Below are 19,486 nucleotides of genomic sequence, written 5' to 3' on the forward strand. Positions count from 1 at the left end.
CACTGTGATGCAAAGAGACAGAGGAGAAGGTGTAAGAACGTCTTTCAGGCCGTATTTATGAACAGCATGTGCTATTCCCAGTGCAGTCGACACAGGCTGCTGATTGGCTACAAGTATCATAAAGTCAAAACTAGAATACCACAGGTTATTTTCAGACAGCTGGGAGGCCAGGCCAATCACCAAACCCCACCCAGTATCGTGATAATCGCAGTAATATACATACCAACAGCCACCTACCAAGACACCTGTATCTTCAAATGTTCCTTGTATTTCTTTTCAGCATCAGACTCAAACTTTATTGGCCAATTTCATCACGTACATGATAAATGGCAGCTCCTGTTGCAACACCCCTATTTACATAACACTTAAGATTCCACACGCAAGCCTCAAATGTCACTTCCAGGCATGCGCACAGCCTTTCACAGCAATGCAAATATTACATTCTAATTTATTTCTATAGCACATTTTCACAATATTATAATATCTCAAAGCCCTTTATATTGCCCCTGGCCAAAGCATCCACAGACCAAGCCAGAGGTAACAGTGGCAAGGAAAAACTCCCTAGAGGGAAGAAGCCTTGGGAGGAACCAGATTCAAAGGGGGAGCCCATTCTCTAGGGGGCAGCGAAGGAAGTCCAAAATAGCAGAGTCCCAGTTTATAAAGTCAGACATTAATGCGGAAGGTCCGGTTGATGTCAACAAGCAGGTGAGGAAGCTGCTTTCTTCAGCAGTGTGGAGGGATGGTGCGGTCTAGCAGCAAGCAGATGAGGCCGGGTGGGCAGGCAGGGAACTGCCCACCATCAGGAGCTCCGAGAACTGAACATTAACAAAATAGTGACAATAAAATTGAAATGATATGAGGTACCTTATAGTGCGTTATGGATATAAGGAGGCTCCGGCAGGTCTAATTGAAAATGGCAACTTAACTAGGTGGAAGAGGTGGGAGGGAATTCAGGTATGAGGAATCCCTGAGCCGCAGAACTCCAACAACACAGGGGATATGTGAAGCCAGAGTAACAGTAAACTGATCCCCAACCAGCTCTGTGCCAGAGACTAGCAGGGGGAGAGAAGTAGTGATCAGCTTTGTCCCCATATATTAAAAAAGTGAGATTTTAGCCTTGACTTAAACATTGCGAGTGAGACTGGATCTCAGATGTTTGCTAGTATTCCATATCATTGGAGCCCAGTAACAGAATGCTATACTAGCAAATGATGATCATTCCACTCTAAGCACCGCCAAGTAGCCCACCCATTGAGTGAGCAGCAGTCAATGGGGGTGATATGGAACCAGGAAACTGCTAATATTCTCTGGTGCTAGACCTTTCAGTGCCTTATAGCTAAGTAGTAGTACCTTGAAGACGACGTGAGACCTAACTGGGAGCCAGTGGAGTGAGACCAGTACTGGACTGATATGCACATGTTTCTTAGTCCTTGTTGGGACTCTTGCTGCAGCACCCTGCACCAACTGGAGTTTATTAAATGATGCAGAGACACGTGTAACCAATAGGCCATTGCAGTAGTCCAGTCTAGAAGTTACAAAGGTGCATACTAGCTTTTTTGCATCTTGAAGTGAGAGCATTGTCCTCAGTTTTACAATATTCCTTAGATGGAAAAGAGCTGTTTTAACCATGTTATTAACCACATTACTTATCAGAGTCAATAATGACACCATAGCTTTTAAGCACTGAACTTATATTGACTAGGCAGCCATCAAGATTCATGATATCAGCAACACTCTGGGCTGCCCTAGGACCCAGTGGTAATGTCTCTGTTTTCTCAGGATTTAACAGAAGGAAGCTACTGGCCACCCAGCTCCTAACTTTAGCCAAGAATCCCTCAATCTTGACAACTGAGGAAGCTTGTCTGTCTTAACAGATATGAACAGCTGAGCGTCACCAGCATAACAATGAAAACTCACACTATATTTTCCAAATAATATAACCAATGGGCAGCATATATAAGTTGAACAGTAGTGGGTCTAGGACAGAACCTTGCAGGATACCATACCTCACTCGGTTTTTCACATGAACACACTGGTGATGGTCAGTTGGGTATGAGCGGAACCAGGCCAGTGCCTGCCCTTTAACACCAGACAAGGACTCTGACCTTGCCAATGAAATTTTATGGTCAACAGTATCAAATGCTGCACTTAGATCCAGCAGAACCAACAGGGATATGGTCCCATCATCATCAGTCACAAGCAAGTCATTAATGATTCTCACTAGTGCAGTTCCAGTGCAGTGATTTGGCCTAAATCCTGACTGGAACATTTCATTGATGACTATATTAGCAAGCACAGAGATAACTGACTATCAACTACTTTTTTAAGATTTAGGAAGTAAATGGAAGATTAGAAATAGGCCTGTAATTACGCCAGATCAGTGGAATCCAGGTCTGGTTTCTTAAGGACATGAATGAATTTGGGAGATAAGCTCGTCTGTAAGATTGGGGTATTAGTGGTGCAATCTTTTTAAACAGCATTGCAGGTAAATACGTTTATATTTATTCATATAGCAGGCTATATTCTGTATTGTAATAAATGCTACATGTACAGTAGCGCAAAAAGAAACTTCCACAGTTTAGAAACATAAAAAATATATTCAAAAAAATGCATGAAAGCAGATCATTATGTCAAATGTTCTGGATGGTTTGTTCGTGAGCGTAATGGTATGTGGGAAACCATTGTCTTGAAATCTGGATGTTCTTATCTTCAGTGGCCTGAAGCACCTACCTGAGGGACAAAGTGACAGTATGAGTGGTCGTCAGTGACGAGCAGATCATGGATGCTGGGCAGACTGAGGCCCATAATCCCTTCTGCAGATGTGATGATGCGCTAGAGCTGGCAGGTATCCTGCTCAGCGGCACCAGACGGTTATGCAAGTGCTTAGACTGAACCATTTCATCCTGGGCTAAGTTAAACTGGTATTTAGCATGACCAGTTTTAATTGTATTTGGATGGGAGGTGTTCACTGGGAAAGAGATTATTTTGTTACTTATTGTATATGCAAAAAGAAGGTGCCCTTCATGGAAGTCTCAATCTATGGAAAAATATTCTAACCACATCACACACTGTGGTGGCATGTGGATCTGCCCCATGCCATTCACAAATAGTCCAAGGAGATGTTTTTGGTTTTTCCAGAGGAAATGGTTCATTCAGACAATTTGTGATCCAGTTTTTTTTTTGTTTTTTTTAAACTGAGCTTCATTTCTGGGAAGAAGAAAAAGGTCTTTTCTTTCGTCTTCACCGTTTCCATTAGGCATCTATGCAAACATCTCCCAATGTGCATTTGATTACAAAGACGTTAATAGCTAGCATGTGACCACGTAGCTGGACACCTTATGTAACTGCTTTGGGCCAGACAGACACTACAACAGGCAGGACCGCCAACGTAAATGCCTTTACGTAATTTTTAAGGGGTAAAAAGTCGAGACAGAAAACCAAGCAGACTGTATTAATATGATATTAATTTATCTTTTTGAAAAGCAATTTATATGTAGGTATATATATGAACTGCAAATTCTATGCAAGTTACTGCAATAAGCCATAATTCAAATCACAGGAGTGAAAATACAGCAGGCTTTGATTTTAATACAGTTAAAATGCATTTAAAAGAAACAAACTGTACCATCAGATTTCAAATGTTTAATATATTATTTACTATATATATTCTCTTTTAATGTACAATTTTATCATCCAGCATTCATAATAATTCAAATACCAATTAACATTTATTTAAAGAAAAAGTTACTATAAAAAGAATGACTAATATTTCTAACTTAATCACAATGGAAAATGTATGTTTACAGCAAGTTGTTATGCGGTCAAACACGGCGCACTGAGAAAGATTGTATAATGCTGCCATACAGAATAACTGTCTGTGTCTAACACTCTAAGCTGGTAACAATATGGACACAACTTCGTGTTTCTTTAATATAATTCCACAATTCCTCTAGTGAATAATAGGTGCATATCTAGGGTATGCTGCATGAAAAGGACGGCCTGCATTATAAGCACCATATGACCTCTCTTACATACGCTCAGTCGACAGTTTATTAGGTACACTGGGTCATTAATACAGACTGTGAACCATCTAGCTGCAGCTGAATACATACAGCAAAGGGACAGTATCAAAGAGTTCATTTAATGTGTGGCTCAGCACCAGAGCAGCCAATGTGCGTGGTCCAAGTGATTTTGAAAGTGGTGTGATTGTTGGAACCAGAGGTGGCGCTTCCAGAGTCTCAGAAACAGCCCCTTTCTTGGGATTTTAACACTACAGGGCCTACGGTTTACAGAAAACGGTGTGATAAACGAAAAAGAAACGGTCAGTGGCTGTTCTGTGCAAGACAAAAATCTATTTGGCCATCAGTGGACTTGTTAAAGTTAATGGGAAAGCCACAAATGCAAAAAGATCAACTCAGTACAACAGTGTTGCGCAGAAGTGCTTACTGAATGCTGGTCTATCCTTGAAGTGGTTCTGGAGACTAAAGGGTACTATTTCGGGGTACCTAATAAAATGACCACAGAGAGTACATACATGCATAGAAGCTCCATGATTTGGAAATAATAATAGTTAACAAAATAATTCTGTACTGAACTTTTACCATCTAAAAAGGAGTCATGGAGCACCCACAAAACCTAATTTAAGTGGCCATTAGTAAGCACAAAAATATTAGTGAATTAGCAAGCACTTTTGGTGCAAGGTCCACTGAAGAAAACACATACTGTCCACTGTTTCTCAAATCTCATTACTGAGCATCAGTAAATAACGTGTGTGTGTGTGTTTTTTTTTTTTTTTTACAAACAAACAGTAAAGAGATGATTTAAAAATTAAAAGTCATGTGAGAAATTTTAATATGAGGGTTTCCGGACATTGCAACTTCTCAAGAGGCACTTTAACAATGAATAAATAAGCAAGGTAAGTATAACAATTAAAACAACTTTATATGATTGCGCGCCGGTGGCCAAGCACAAACCTCAACAGGACTCCAAAGGGTGGCAATTTTGAGGTAGCTGGTTCATGAGCAAATGATACTTTATACTTCACTGCTTTGACTGAAGTTATAACATTATTCAGGGCAAGTCATTATCTCTAAGGAAATGTATCATCATATATAATATGTTTATATGGTTTTCAGCTGTAATGTGCCAGTATGCTTAGGATGCCACACCTTCAACATTTCTCCACTCCTGTTTTCAGGACTTTTCTAAGCTAAAGTTTAACTGCAAATCGTCTAGATCTGTCTCAAATACTGAAGTATACAATTCCGATTTTCAATTTACAAGGAAAGACAAGTTTTATAGGCTTACGAAGAATATATCAAGGACTGTATGCCAAACCAAGAAGAGAAAGATAACATCAAAGGATGTAGCGGTTACAAAACACAGAATCACCCATCCATTGCATCAGGGACAGTCAATGTAAGCACACGACAGAGAACATTCTGGAAAGTCATAATCAGCATATCAGCAGACGAATGACATGCTGCCTTGTTCACACCCTTAGAGTAAAATATGAGACACTAACCTGGGAATAGCAACACTGTTCAGTCACTGGAGAATGAAACAGTAGAATTAACATATCAAATTTAGAATTCAATGTCAACACAGCATTTGTCTCTCTAGAGTTTATCCTTTTCTGCATCAAATAAAATGTGGGGGATTAGCAAAAATCACTGCTGCTGAAAAACTAGAGAAGCCAGTAACATCATTGTTCACATAGCATTTACCTGTTATTTAAAACTCCCTATTTTTAACTTCAACAGTCAATATTAAATCCTTTTCGAATAGACAGGCTTTATAACTACAGCAGATACACGTGTTATAATATTAATGTTGCTCCTGATTATACATAACTTCTGGGAGCGAAGGCTGGAACAATCCAAAAACTGCCTCTTTTGCTGATCTGAAACTGAACACTGAACAAGCAATACAACAAGCACACTCAATAAGCTTAACATTAAAAAGCAAGCTCTTCAATCCAACAAACCAGGAAACATTTGATAATAAAAGATTGTGGATACCTGTGAAATTTGTGAAATTTCCCAAATCATACTGTCAAAGGATTCGTTGTAGTGTTCCTAGTGCGCGTGAAGCAACTTAAGAAATTAAATTAATAGAAGCAGAAGTAAATTGCACAATGATGGATTTCCTTTCTCAAACTGCACAAAGTATCAATTGTGGAATGTAAGGCAGAAGCTCTAAGCCTGACAGGTAAATTTAGCAGCTTCCCTTCATTCATATTTAGTAAATCAGGGAGGAAAGATGATGCCAACTGCCAGTACATGTCACAGATAAATATTTCATCTGAATGATCACAGTACAAGCAGTTAAAGTGCTTTTTCTACACGATGCACACCATGAAATTTGTATGGATGTTGATGAAAACACATTCAAAACTACAGGTACCACAATGCATTAAACTCTTACTCAATGATATGACAGAGAGACATGCAGCTGAAACACTAATGTACACTAATATGAAACTAAAAATGTGACCCAAGTAATGTCTGGTATAAACTGCCTCAAGCACCCCATTGCAGACCCCAATTATGTAATCATGCATTTCCAAATAAAACAAACATTCTACAGTTCTGCAAACGCAGGTTTGCTTCTGTGAACAGAAAGATATTTTCTAATGTACCTCTTATACAGACAAAAAAGTTAATTTTCCCCCTCAGAGCAGACGAGCAAATAAACTACCCATACCACTTATTAAAAGAAACATATACTGTATGGAGACTGCAGTGTTCACTTCTTGTGCCAATAACGACATTTCACCACAAAAATCACGAGGAAAAAAAAACTGCAAATGCAGTACAATCGATGTCAGGGATTACATTATAAGGTGGAAATAAAAGATCATTATACTGTAGGAAAGCAGGCCTCGACAACATACACTCAGCTACTTATGCACAAGACATCTCAAAGTGGAAATAAACTGGGATTTCAGAAACATCTGAAATTCCCATCAAAAGGGAAAGACATTTCCCACAAAAAACATCAGAGGAATTAGCATCAGTAAGCACATTGGGGTTTTCATTCAATGTGCCAATGTTAATATGAACTAAATGTACCCATGCAGGAACTTACATATCTCAAGTCTGCTTAGTAACTTATCAGATGAGGTAATGAATCATCGAAAACATTTTTCCTTAGGTACAAATTCTTATGCTGGCTTGTTCTTTTTGTTCAGCAAACGATTATATTCTATAAACAACCATTTAAATGCAAGAACGCTTCTGAGTGCCTTGAATAAATGAATAACGGGCACATATATGTTACCTACAGTGTTGTATGTGTATGAATGCTACATTAAACATTTAATTCTTGGTAAAATGTACATAATGAAGCCCATTCTAGGATAACTAATGAAGTACATTTGAATACAATATACTTTACTGTAAAAATATTGTGCAAATTCAGCACCACTCCACACACTCATACAAATGCTGTTTTTCCATAACTGACCTCAATTCAATTATGAAACAGAAGCAAAAGCAGAATTCAGTCAGAAATCACGATCAATGCGCTGGTATGTGGACAAACTAAAATAAATTTTCCATACCATAAGTATTGCAATATTCCTGGTAAAATACTTTGAAGAAACAGGCAAATTATGGTTTTAATTCTGAGTTTAGACCAAAAAGGACCTTTACGATTTAAAACATTCTTTCTTGAAACCCATATTTTAAAATCAAAACTTCTATTAACTTCCAATATTCCTCCAATAGGAAACGTAAATTTCTGCTTATCGTAAAACACCTTCTTTCAGACATCATCACCATACTCCTCTTTCTCCTCCAATCACCAACATAACATCATTCTGAGTGAAGTGTTAAAACATTCAATTTTCGTTTTAAACCACAGTGAAATTTCCAAAGATTCCTCGGTTCAGAGTATGTTTGGTTGGCTATAGGCCAGTGCTAAGGCTAGCAACCTAGCAGTTATACAGAGATATTGCGACCATGAGAGTCCGACCATCTCAGGGGTCAGGGTAACATTCAAACCCATATGCTGCTACCTCTCAAAGTGCGCAACTGAAAGTGCTTCTCTGAAATCAGCGGTGGCATGCATGTGAAGGGTCCAGGTTTGGTCTGGCCCTCCTAGCAGCTGGGCTAGGAGCTAGCGATTTGGAATTGGGTTAGGGATTCACCAAACACCTGAGGTGACGGACTTGGGGGGAGGTCATGCCGGTGTAGAGTTCTTTTGGCTGGACAAGGTGGTGGGTCTGGCAGCGGGGGCTCGAGGCTTGTGCTGGGGGCTGCTGCGAAGATTGTCATCCATCTGCAGATGGAATGGTAGGGGATTATACTGGACCAGCACATTGGGTGACAAAAAATAAGCAATCACACTTCTGGACACAACATGGGGTAATTCTCTAGAAAGTGACCCATGGATAGTTAAGGGCAACCATCTCTGGACTGTACAGACCAGACTATGCCTCATTACATTAAAATGATGTATCATGGGGTGAAGGCAACCATTTCTACACATGATAAGATACTGGGACCACAGTTAGCATGGTGACAGTGGTAAACATATTTAATCTACAGGGAACAGTAGATGTTCTTCATAATACTTTAGTACTAATGCTGTATTCTGATAGAGACAGTTCCTGGTAATGATTCAAATCATATTTCACAGAATAAGAGATGGTTTACGGTTGAAAAATAATTGCAAAGATGCATGGTTAAAAATAAACTGCATTTGATGTTCTCTTGATAAATTAAATGCATGCCGAGGCAGAAATCACTGACAGCACATCTCCCAAGATCTCCCTGACACCAAACAGGGCTTGCACAAGGCAGGTCAGAAAGATGAAAGCATGCATTTAGGTGAAGAGAATACACTGTAAATTTAGACATACAAGGGAAAGTGATGTGGGAGCAAAGAGATAAAGGCAGGACCTTCTCGATGAGGTTGGACTCTTTGTTAACAAGCTGTGTCAGTTTCTGCAGGTTCGCGTCAACTGATGAGTCCTGGGTGATGGGAGGAGAACCTGGAGAAGGTGCAGATGGATGGAAAGAGACAGGAAGATGCCAAATCCCCACAAGAAGAAGAACAGATCACTGCTTCATCAGAAGATCAAGGCATGCATTTGAGTATTAGTAAAATGACACATGTAATCACCTTGTGATTGACTAAACCAGTGTATTTTCTCAAAAATATCAGCTGATTCTGTAACTCATCGGATTTTCAAACATCTGTCACTAACCAGAGCACCTCATCAGATTTCATTCTAAGTGTAAAGGCACTTTTCCACCACACCAAGTACCATACTTTTTGTACAGTACTTTTGGTACTTCCCCTTTTCCAGTGACTTCCCGTCAAGTTCCAATACCAAAAGTGCCAAACCAACTGGGGTACTTCTTTGGTACTGCGGTACTTTAGGGTGGGAAGTGAAATGATTTCTTTGTGAATTGGTCATGCAAATACCCTGCCACTAAAAACAATACAGCTGCCGTCTGGGGAAAATAAGTTATGTACTTAAAAATACATAACCGGGATAAACAAAGAAAAAACAAAAAGGCAAGCTGGTCAGACAACAAAAGGATCAGAACTGCATGATTCTGCTGCCAGCCATATAATGGTACAGTGCATATCACCTTATAATACCCACAATATATCACGATAAACTTCTGTTACAAATTTATGTGTATATGTATTATTTGTCAGTTTTATTACAGTATACAGTAGCACAGCACTGTTTTAGTATATAGAATTCTGATCATTTAGGCAGTACAGGTACAGTATAGGTGCAGTGTACTGTTTAGGTTTGTACACAGCATATATGATGTTTGCATTGCATCTATGTCCTATTGGACAGAACGTAATTTAGACATACCCATATATCCAATAAGGTTTATATAGACATCCCAGTCGTATCTATGCCAAATATTACATAAGGTCCAATCCAAGAAATCTCATTGTTTAATGCAATGGATTTGTTTGCTACACAAATCACATATACACTTCTTGTAAATGCTTGAGTGAAATCTGCTGTCACAACCCCCACAAGATTCCTCCAACCAGACTCCCAAAGAAAATTTCAATTCTTCCTTGTGTTTGGTAAGATATAAAAGTGGCTGGGGCACGTAATGATTTACGTTTAGAACATTTCAGTAAGGCTTATAAGCCTACACGCAAACACATACAGCCCTACCGGGGGCGTCGTCGTCAAAGTAGGTCTTGAGGACTGCGTCACAGAATTGGCACAGGTTGGTGAGCTGGTTCAAATGCTGCTTGAGTGGACCACTAGGCAGGCCGGCCTTCAGCAGGGGAGCGATGTAACCAAATACAAAGGCATCCAGGCTTCCTGGCCTGAGATGGTACAGTACAGAGGCAGTATTACAAGATCTCCAAGGATGGCCCTATATTTATTTGTTTAGGAATTTCTAGAAACAGCATGAAATAGCAGGTGTTGCCCTCGGAGTAAATGGAAAATTCCAGTGTATCTAAACTCGCCGTTGAATAAAAGATAATTCAGTCTCACAAGAAATACGTCATTTCCTGCAAGATGAGAGACCCAAACATAAGCTCGAACAAACTAAAAAAACGATCATAACAATGACTGACTTGCTGCACTCATTTGCCATCAAATTAAATGAAATACAAAAAAAGATGACAAAAAAAGTACAGAACAGCAAAGCTGCCATGATGAAGATCTAGCAAAAATGTTCACCAGTGATCCTCGTTTCATTAACACTGTCGATAAATGCAGTTCTTTACATTAGGCTGATGACATATGTCTGCGATCACTATCAAACTCACATCTTTCCAAAGAAGTATGGGGATGTTCCCAGCCGGTGTGACAGCAAGTTCAGGCACTCTTTGGCTTCATTGTAGACCTGGAAGAGAGTCTGGATTGGAGTTAAAACACACAGACTGCAACCTGTTTAATTAAAAGATCAAATAAATGGCATCTATATAATTAGCCACAGAGTATGTGGCGCGAAAACACCATGTGATATCGCCATGATTCATTGTAAAAAGTTTTAGTCCTTTTCCCCCAGGAATCATTTCTTCCTCAAGAATGCTCATTTCATACTGGTGACAAAGAACATTATAAAAAATAATAATAAACTAAGAAAAGAGAAGTACAATGCAAGAAAATGACTATTATGAAAGCAGGTGGAAGAGATACAGTATAACAACAAATAATCAGACAATACAGAACTGTGCAAAAGTCTTAGGCTGTCAATGAAAACATTTATGGCCATTTACCTTGTTAGAATACATGCATATTTCCTCAGGAAAAAAACACAATTTAACATTATAACATATGCAAATGAACAGTAACACAATAAAAAAATAAATGACATTTTTTCCGTTCTCCAAAAAGACCTGATACCTATTTGGATGGTTAGATAAACTAACTGTGCTTTGGCTGCCAGTCTCTTCTTAGGGGCACCATGGCCATAACATACATTTGTTACATTTCTCCACCAGCTCAGTTCATTGATTAACTTGATTTGTTAAATAACTCAATGGAGTACTGATCGGCCAAACGGATGGGGTAGTGGTCAAGTCAAGGAATACAAGGGTTTATTGGATGGTTGCTGAAAATACTGTGGTAATTTTAGTTGTGGTTTTGAAACGGCCAAGCTGACAAATTTTGACAGATATAATACCATAGTTTTCCCACCAACATAAAGATCTTTTAAAAATCATTTTCTGAGTACTTAAGACTTTTACACAGAACTGCATGTTTTACAACACAACAGATTTTACCGAGCAGTTGACTGAATACGAGTTGAAAATATAACTGCTCATAAATGTAAATCAAATGGACCCCATACAGATAGCTGAATTACAAAATTAAACAGCACTAGTAAAAATCCATCCATCCATCCTTTTTACAAACCGCTTATCCTACTGGGTCGCGGGGGGTCCGGAGCCTATCCCGGAAGCAATTCACTCACACATGCACACCTATAGGCAATTTAGCAACTCCAATTAGCCTCAGCATGTTTTTGGACTGTGGGGGGAAACCGGAGTACCCGGAGGAAACCCCACGACGACATGGGGAGAACATGCAAACTCCACACACATGTAACCCAGGCGGAGACTCGAACCCGGGTCCCAGAGGTGTGAGGCAACAGTGCTAACCACTGCACCACCATGCCGCCCCCCCCAGTAAAAATCAAATAACAATAAGAAATATTCATACAGGGATTCATGTGCATTCATATAATTATACAAATCAATAAAAATATACAACTGTGCACACACACACATCTAGGGTTGGACGATATGGCATGATATTTTAGCATGATTATGAAAAAAAAAATATCGTTTCTGTCAAACTATCTGTGCTTTGCCAATACATGGTCAAATCATCCAGACTTAAAATGTGTGGTACACAAATAGACATAAAATTATGGTATCAGATCGCACATAGGAAAAGGGTTTCTTTTAAAAATATTATTAAATATTTTTTAATATTTCAAGTGGTATCATATTTATTCGTATATATGAAGTACAGGGTGTATTAAAATACTGTACTAAAATACAGTGAAATTCTTTAAAAAATTCATTAAAAAACGTGCTGTAGTGCCTATAATGTGACATAATAAAGCAGACATGAAAAGAAATCTCATAAGACTACTGGGAAAAATGTAAACTATTTATGTGTGCCATTGTTCCACTATCAGATCTTCTATGCTTTTCAACTATATATAAATGACCTGCAGTTTATACTGCAAGCAAATACTTTAAGAACGACGTATGCTTAAAAGCTTTTGACAAGTGTGCTACGTTTGGCAGTCTGCTTGTCAGAATTTTCACATAACGCCTAAAAGTGTTATGTACCACATAAAACGCAACATCCTACACAGTTGCCAGTCAAAATGTGGTAAAGTATTACTGTACTTTTTCAAGTAAATCCCCATTGAATTAGCAATCTGTTTCAACAGCTTTGTATGCTTTTTGACACAAGCCAAATTTGGCAATCCATTTCAGAGTTTTACAAGGTGGAAGTCAAAGTTCTACATTATTGCAAGTCAAAATCTGGCAAACTTTTACATCACAATTCTCAGGTAAGGAAACTTTAAAATCGCCATCTCTTTAAATTACTTACTGAGCTAACTGACACTGACACTGAAATTGTGCGCACATTTTACCGATTCCTTCCCACGATATATTAAAACGTAGCCCGCTTATTGCATGACCTTCATTTAAGCCCCTAGACAACTGGTAAAATACTGGTATGCACAGAAACAATTCAATTGAGTTTCATTTAAGGGATCATCTCAAATTGAAAAATAAGATGCTATGTCCCATTTTCAACCAATATGGGACACGATCTGTTCCATATTCACGATTTGACCCCCCCCCCCGGCATATTTTATTATAAGGGAAGTCCCATATTTTTTCAGATTGGAAGTGACAACTCAGTGTTGGAATGACCTACAAACACAATCTTAAAAGTCTTGCATTGCGAGGAATTGTTATTAGCAAGAGGCATTATGTTAAACATTGAGAGCCAGCGATAATTACATAGTTAATAATAATTAGTTAAATCGTGGTCATATTTTCGTTCTTTTTATCGTTACGTTATGAGCGGTGCTCCGTATGTTTAAACCGTAGGAGAAACTGAATAAAGACAGTCATTTAATAAGCGTCATTCGATATGTTCCAGAGAATGTTTCACATATTTCTGAGCAGCAATTTTCACTTTCATGGTCACACTACATTTCACATGGTACGCAACATATTTTTTTTACGATTTATCTTAAATTTCCCTTTACTGTAATGAATTGAAATGTTAATGTAATCATTTTAAGCAGAGTAACATATTCTCCTCATGGTGTTTAGTACTTGATACCTATAAATGCATTATGCACTACGGAAAACGTGAAACAAATACATCCCTGCTTTACCCTTCTTTCTCACATGCTACATACTTCTATACCACTATCACTACTGGACCAATGTAAAGCTACAGGTCTACACCTATCTTCTAAATCAGCTTTTAACCTTTGACAGCTACTTGGCCGTTACCTTCACAGAGGCCAGCGGTAAGTCTACCAAGAAGGACATATAACATTAGGGCTTCCCAACCTTTTCACGTTGTGAAAAATGTTCACGGACCCATGAAGCTTGTCAATCAAATGGGGGGGACATACTTTGGAAATGAATCAACTTCTCCCCAAAACTCCAAAATTCCAGGGGTTGTTGGGATATTGGGGTTGGGTACCCCTGGTCTAGATTCATACTGGTCCACTCTAACATTATAACCCCAACCACTACATACTACTTCAGAGGACATCGAGTGAGCTTAGAGATCATGTTACAAGAGCAACAAATCAAAAACAACTGACCCACACAAGGACTGAGGAGTGGTTATCATGCCAGCTTACTGTGTACACCCTGTATTCCTGGGCAGAAACACTCCATCTGCTCTATTAGTCTGTGCCAGCTGGACAGCCGTGGGACAGCTCGGAACACACACAGCCATCCGAGACTGATCCCCGGCCGTGTAGATTTGTGATCATCACTCTTCGCCAAGTCTTCCCTTTTATTTGCCTAATTTTTTCCATTTCACCAAAGAGATATAAACTGTAGTGTCTGCATGAGGAAGCAGAACTACAGCAGCTGTAAAAATGGTATAAACAAGATGTCTAACACTCTTTGTTAAAAGAAATGCAAATGTATCACACAAATTGTGTCCATTTCAAGTACTCTAGAACAGGGGGCACCAAATTATACTCTGGTAGTCTGGATTTCATCCTCTTTTCCTGTTGATTTTGACAAATAAGCACTATTTCCTAAATAAATCCATGTTTGCCCATGTGACAGCTGTTCATGAATAAACAACAGTTTTAAAAACCTTTTAAAATACTGAAAATAATGTCTCGTTCCAAAGACAGTCAATTGAGAATGTTTAAAATAACCAGTACACTGTCACAGTAACACAAATAATTTAATAACTATAAAACATTCAGGATTTCATGACAAATGATGAGAAAAGGTCAAAAACAGCAAAATGCACATATAGTGCTGAAGACGACAAAGCGATTCTAACCTTTGCCTCCACCTCGGTGATGCTGTGCAGTGGCGATTCCCCTTTGGTCAGCAGGATGAGGGACAGAGCCGCACGGGCCAGCCGACCTGGGACGAAGAAGTTGAGCGGGAAAGGACATCGGGAGGCAAACCAAGGCCTGGTCAGATTGGTGTAGTTCTCTGTGTCCACCCAGAAGGTGTGCAGCTGCAATGCAACAGCACACAAGTACAGCTTAGCACAGCAATCCCTATGCCTATCATCTTCCCCAGAATGTACACAGTCCATCCTTTTGTGTTTTTCTACCATGTTTTGGGATTTGTCCGTTTTGTCACACTGTGTCCGGATCTCTGAAATCAATACCAGCCAATCTGCCCTCCTTCCGAAACCACATGATCACTTACTTATTGTTCTCTCCTTCACAACAGTACTTTACATGAACTAGCAAAATACAAACTTTAAGTTACTATGTTTAACTAAACAAAAGAGAGGCATATGTAAACTTTTCTCAGGATATGGCTTAAAACAGAAACATGATTAATATTCAAAAACATACACTTTTAACGATTAAACCCAAATATTAATGACACTGCCATGTATAATACTGTAATAATTTAAAATGTCTAGTTTCTTCCATAACATGTATCATATTTAAATGTAAATTTTACAAACTGCCCCATTTTACTTTCTGTATTGGTGTGTGTAGGTATATATATATATATATATACACACACACACACACACACACACATCTGTATTGGCAGTCATGTGACGTGACTCGTGACTCTACTACTCCATAAAACGTACAGGTATAAAGGCATTCAGAATGTGTTTAAAGTCCACACAGATGGCCTTATGATTAACAGCACACATACCAGTGCTGGTCGCAGCTTCTCCTCCAGCAGTGCGATGTACGCCAAGGTATCTGCTCCTTGTTTGGCTGAGAGCTCATAGTCAGCATTGTACCTCTGTTAAAACAGAGTGTTCCTTTTTAGTCACCGTGCCATTAAAACAGATTAAGCAGGCACTTCCTGAGAACATGAACTATCAGTATAGTGTATAGAACAGAAAATTCCACATCCTAAAATTTGACAGACATAATTCATTTTCTAATTTACAATGCATTCGAGTATAAGTGTAAATAAATGACTTCATATTATGATACATATTTACCAAGCCTGTAAACAGATACCTTTCCCACTAATCTGGCCTTGAGGAATAGGACTGTGTTTAAAAATGCTATAATCAGTTCTAAAGAAGGATGACATCATCCTCCTATTTACAGCACAGGACTTGAAACGACTGTACACAAGTCTTCTCAGTGCTTGTCATGTTGACTTCATGCTGGAAGGCAACAGGAAACATCTTCACATGAACGCAAGCCACCTGCTTTCTCAAGAAGTTAAGGATCTGGGCTGGGTCTGTCACTGTGTCTCCCTCCCAATGCAATGCTGGCACAGGCCCTGTGGAAATTTGGAGATAATAAATTCTCAAACAGTGACACAGAGCCATACAGTACAACCATCCATACTACAACCATTTATGTTGCTCAGGGCTGCAGGGCCAGCCAATAGCAGTTCTTCAGATTAACAGCTGGGCTACCTGTCAGTGTTTTCCAGGTCCAGTCAACAGGCTGAATGATGAGTTTAGCCCCAGAAAACTTTGCATATGCCTGTAAAAGAAGAAAAGAAAATCAGGGAACTAATATCTCCCATGAAGAGCAGGGGAAAAAGGACAAATTCTTGCTGCAAATACCATGACTACATTCCAGTAGAATTTCACTGGAAATTTCACATGATTCTGTTCTATAATGCAAACAGCAGACCAGTACATCTTTCTGAAGCCCAAAAGAATGCTTCACATCTAATGCTTTATGACAAATTTTCACTATTCGTTAACTTGAATTTAAGCAGGTTCTTACCTATTCTTCCAAAGGACTATTAAAAAGACAACAACATGCAGCAATGTGTCAAAGTTATCACAACCAAATCACAGGTGAATATTTTAGTACTGCCGGCAAGAGTGTAACACGAAGGTAAAACAATGACACTTATCCTGAATGAAACGGGAAAAAAAGCAAAATTCCCGGGGTAAGAACTAACAAAATAAAGAAATAGGATTTCCCCACAGCAAGCACAGCCCCACGAACTGCACATACCTGAGTACCATCATGTCAGACACGTATCTACATTTATATCCAGCCATCCCTCCGAAAGCTACGCCAGATCCACACCTGCCATTAACACTTTCACCTTCCTGACTGTTGGGCGATCTGACCTTGAAGGACACCGCGACAGTGACGACTGACCCGCAAACAGCCACCATACGGTTCCAGCCAAGATGGACACGGTCTGCCTTAGAGGATTTACCCTGAAACAGAGGCTGCGCGGCGGCGGCTGGCTGTACTGACGCTCCGATGCTCATAGGGCAGTTAGCCGTGTTAGCAGGTTAGCTCGCTTTCCCCCCTCCCCCGATATTCATTTCACTCGCATTTCTCGCACGCAGAGACGCAGCTGTAAGTTAACACACAAATGGCGAAGGTCTATGTTATTTAGCGGAAATACCAGTTACCAGCACGACCAGCGACTCCGTGTGCACAGACGGCAGCCCCCAGTCTCCTCCCCAGCAGCTCAGCTCCATGGCCGCCGCCATGTTCCGCACCGCCAACGGAAAGCAGAGCTGCGAGTCTGTGCGGCTACCGGCGTCCTGTCATTAACACCCATAGTGAGATTAAAGGCCCTGTGCCGAGGCGCCTGTCAGCGTCAACTCTCACCATCTCGGTATCACCAAGCATCTGTCAGCGTCCCTCTCAATACTAAATCCATTTTATTTTTGTATTTTAGCTTGCTCTCATGGGAAAAAAGTGTGGCAAACTCCCAAATTGCTATCTGTGCTTTTAAATATCAGTGACATTAAACACCTTTTGCAGCTTTATTTTAATATGTTTTTTTTAATAAAATAATACAAATATAAACCAAAACTACTCGTTTATGGTATAGTAAAACCAGGGTTGCCAAATGTAACGCATCTGGCGTGACACTCACGCTTTCAGACACGCAGGAAATCTTACTGCAAATCTGCATTATTCCGTCATAAACCTACAATTACCCAGAATATTTATAAGGTAATAAAACTCTGACATACATGTAAAAGCAAGTGCATGTCCGTGCAGACTTATCTCGAACTGAAACACTCATGGTAACCAGCTGACCAAAGTTGGCAACCCTGGTAAAATGAACTGCCTTCTACACCAAAATGAACTGTTTTCTCAGACACATATAACCTGCAAAGCTCATAAAATCAACTACACATGTTTTTGCCACATTATTTTGCTGTTATTTCCTCGTAGGGGGACCCATGATGTGCATTAACATAGGCCACTGACATATAATCTATACACATTTCCATTTGTATTAATTAAATTAAACTAAGTCCTCCAAATCTCTTCCCATATACCAAAGACAAGACATTTCCCAGATTCCTGGTTGAAGATTTGGGTACCATATGCCAGCCAGACATTCCATATTTCCATCCGCATCCAGTAAAAAGGTTGGAGGATGTGGAAATAGTCATTTTACAACCAGAAATCAGTTTACTGCTTGGATCGTAGAAACCTGATGACACAATCAGTTCCAGCTCTAAAATGTACCTGGCAGCGAATCGATCATTTTGGCAGACACTAATAAGGCGTTTGGGAAGGCTTTGCTCTGGAATCTCCTGGCCACAGAGATAAATTTAGCGTTTTGCGTCAAACCTCGAAGAGCTCCTTTGAATAATCTGAGGAATTGAGCTGTTATTGTGCTGTTGGGTATTGGCTGGAGACAGTCATTCTTAATGTGTGATCCTTAGATTGGAATTACGGATGTGTCTCATTTATTTGCCGCACAATTCAGTGCATGCCAAGGCACAAACTACTTCCAATGCCGGTGGAGTCTAACAGTTAAGTAGTGTTATTTGTTAAGTAAAGGTATTTTGAGTAGATTCATTAATTTGAGAAATTGTCTGTTCGTCTATTTTATCTTGCTTTGCATGAGACTTATACGGGTGAGAACAAGTTTGGGGTTGACAGTCAGCACCCCCCACTCAAGAAATTGGGGTTAAGGGCCTTGCTAAAGGGCCTAACAGCACCATCAGTCTTGGGATTTAAACCAGTAGTCTTCCCATCACTGGCACCTAAATAGCTGAACCACACACTGCCTCCAAGACTTGATCAGTGCTACCCACTGAACCACCTTGCCACTCATGCCGTGTGCATTTAGAAAAGTGTATATGCTAGATATGTGTTTATGTATATGTGTTTATGTATTTGTGTATATGTATGTGTTCCAGATACAGTATACATGAGTGTAATGCTCTGAGAAGCCAGAAACAGAGTATGACTACATGAATGTATAGGCCACCTAGTGGAACTAGTAGAATACATTTTTTCTTTTTATTTTCAATTCATTGTCAGCCACAACCAATAAACATCAGTCAACAATTAGG

At 39.5% G+C, this 19,486-nt stretch overlaps 1 protein-coding gene across 3 annotated transcripts; it reads right to left on the reverse strand.

Annotated features, from left to right (window-relative positions):
* Window positions 1-4,759: 4,759 nt before the first annotated feature.
* On the reverse strand, window positions 4,760-17,731 carry mtx3 (metaxin 3). 3 transcript variants are annotated; one of them, XM_048977559.1, is made up of 9 exons: window positions 17,573-17,731; window positions 16,604-16,673; window positions 16,388-16,464; window positions 15,877-15,969; window positions 15,026-15,208; window positions 10,771-10,847; window positions 10,163-10,320; window positions 8,907-8,998; window positions 4,760-8,283 (listed from the first exon to the last, which is right to left on the reverse strand). In XM_048977559.1, the coding sequence occupies exons 1-9, from the start codon at window positions 17,651-17,653 to the stop codon at window positions 8,185-8,187; spliced, it is 930 nt and encodes a 309-aa protein (XP_048833516.1). In that variant the 5' UTR covers window positions 17,654-17,731; the 3' UTR covers window positions 4,760-8,184. The 3 variants fall into 3 exon arrangements, with proteins under 3 accessions (XP_048833516.1, XP_048833525.1, XP_048833534.1); XM_048977568.1 differs by having other exon boundaries at window positions 8,867-8,998; XM_048977577.1 differs by lacking the exon at window positions 8,907-8,998.
* Between the last annotated feature and the right edge of the window lie 1,755 nt (window positions 17,732-19,486).

Source organism: Brienomyrus brachyistius, chromosome 2 (genome assembly GCF_023856365.1).
Source record: "Brienomyrus brachyistius isolate T26 chromosome 2, BBRACH_0.4, whole genome shotgun sequence".
In the NCBI taxonomy this organism is placed as follows: domain Eukaryota; kingdom Metazoa; phylum Chordata; class Actinopteri; order Osteoglossiformes; family Mormyridae; genus Brienomyrus; species Brienomyrus brachyistius.

What these genes read in the sequence shown, in the direction of transcription:
- mtx3 (XM_048977559.1), bottom strand. Translation starts at nt 17,653, where the DNA reads ATGGCGGCGGCCATGGAGCTGAGCTGCTGGGGAGGAGACTGGGGGCTG. An exon ending in GACCTGGAAAACACTGACAG is followed by an intron (nt 16,465 to 16,603) that starts GTAGCCCAGCTG and finishes AAATTTCCACAG; the next exon opens with GGCCTGTGCCAGCATTGCAT. An exon ending in CTTTGACGACGACGCCCCCG is followed by an intron (nt 8,999 to 10,162) that starts GTAGGGCTGTAT and finishes CACCTTCTCCAG; the next exon opens with GTTCTCCTCCCATCACCCAG.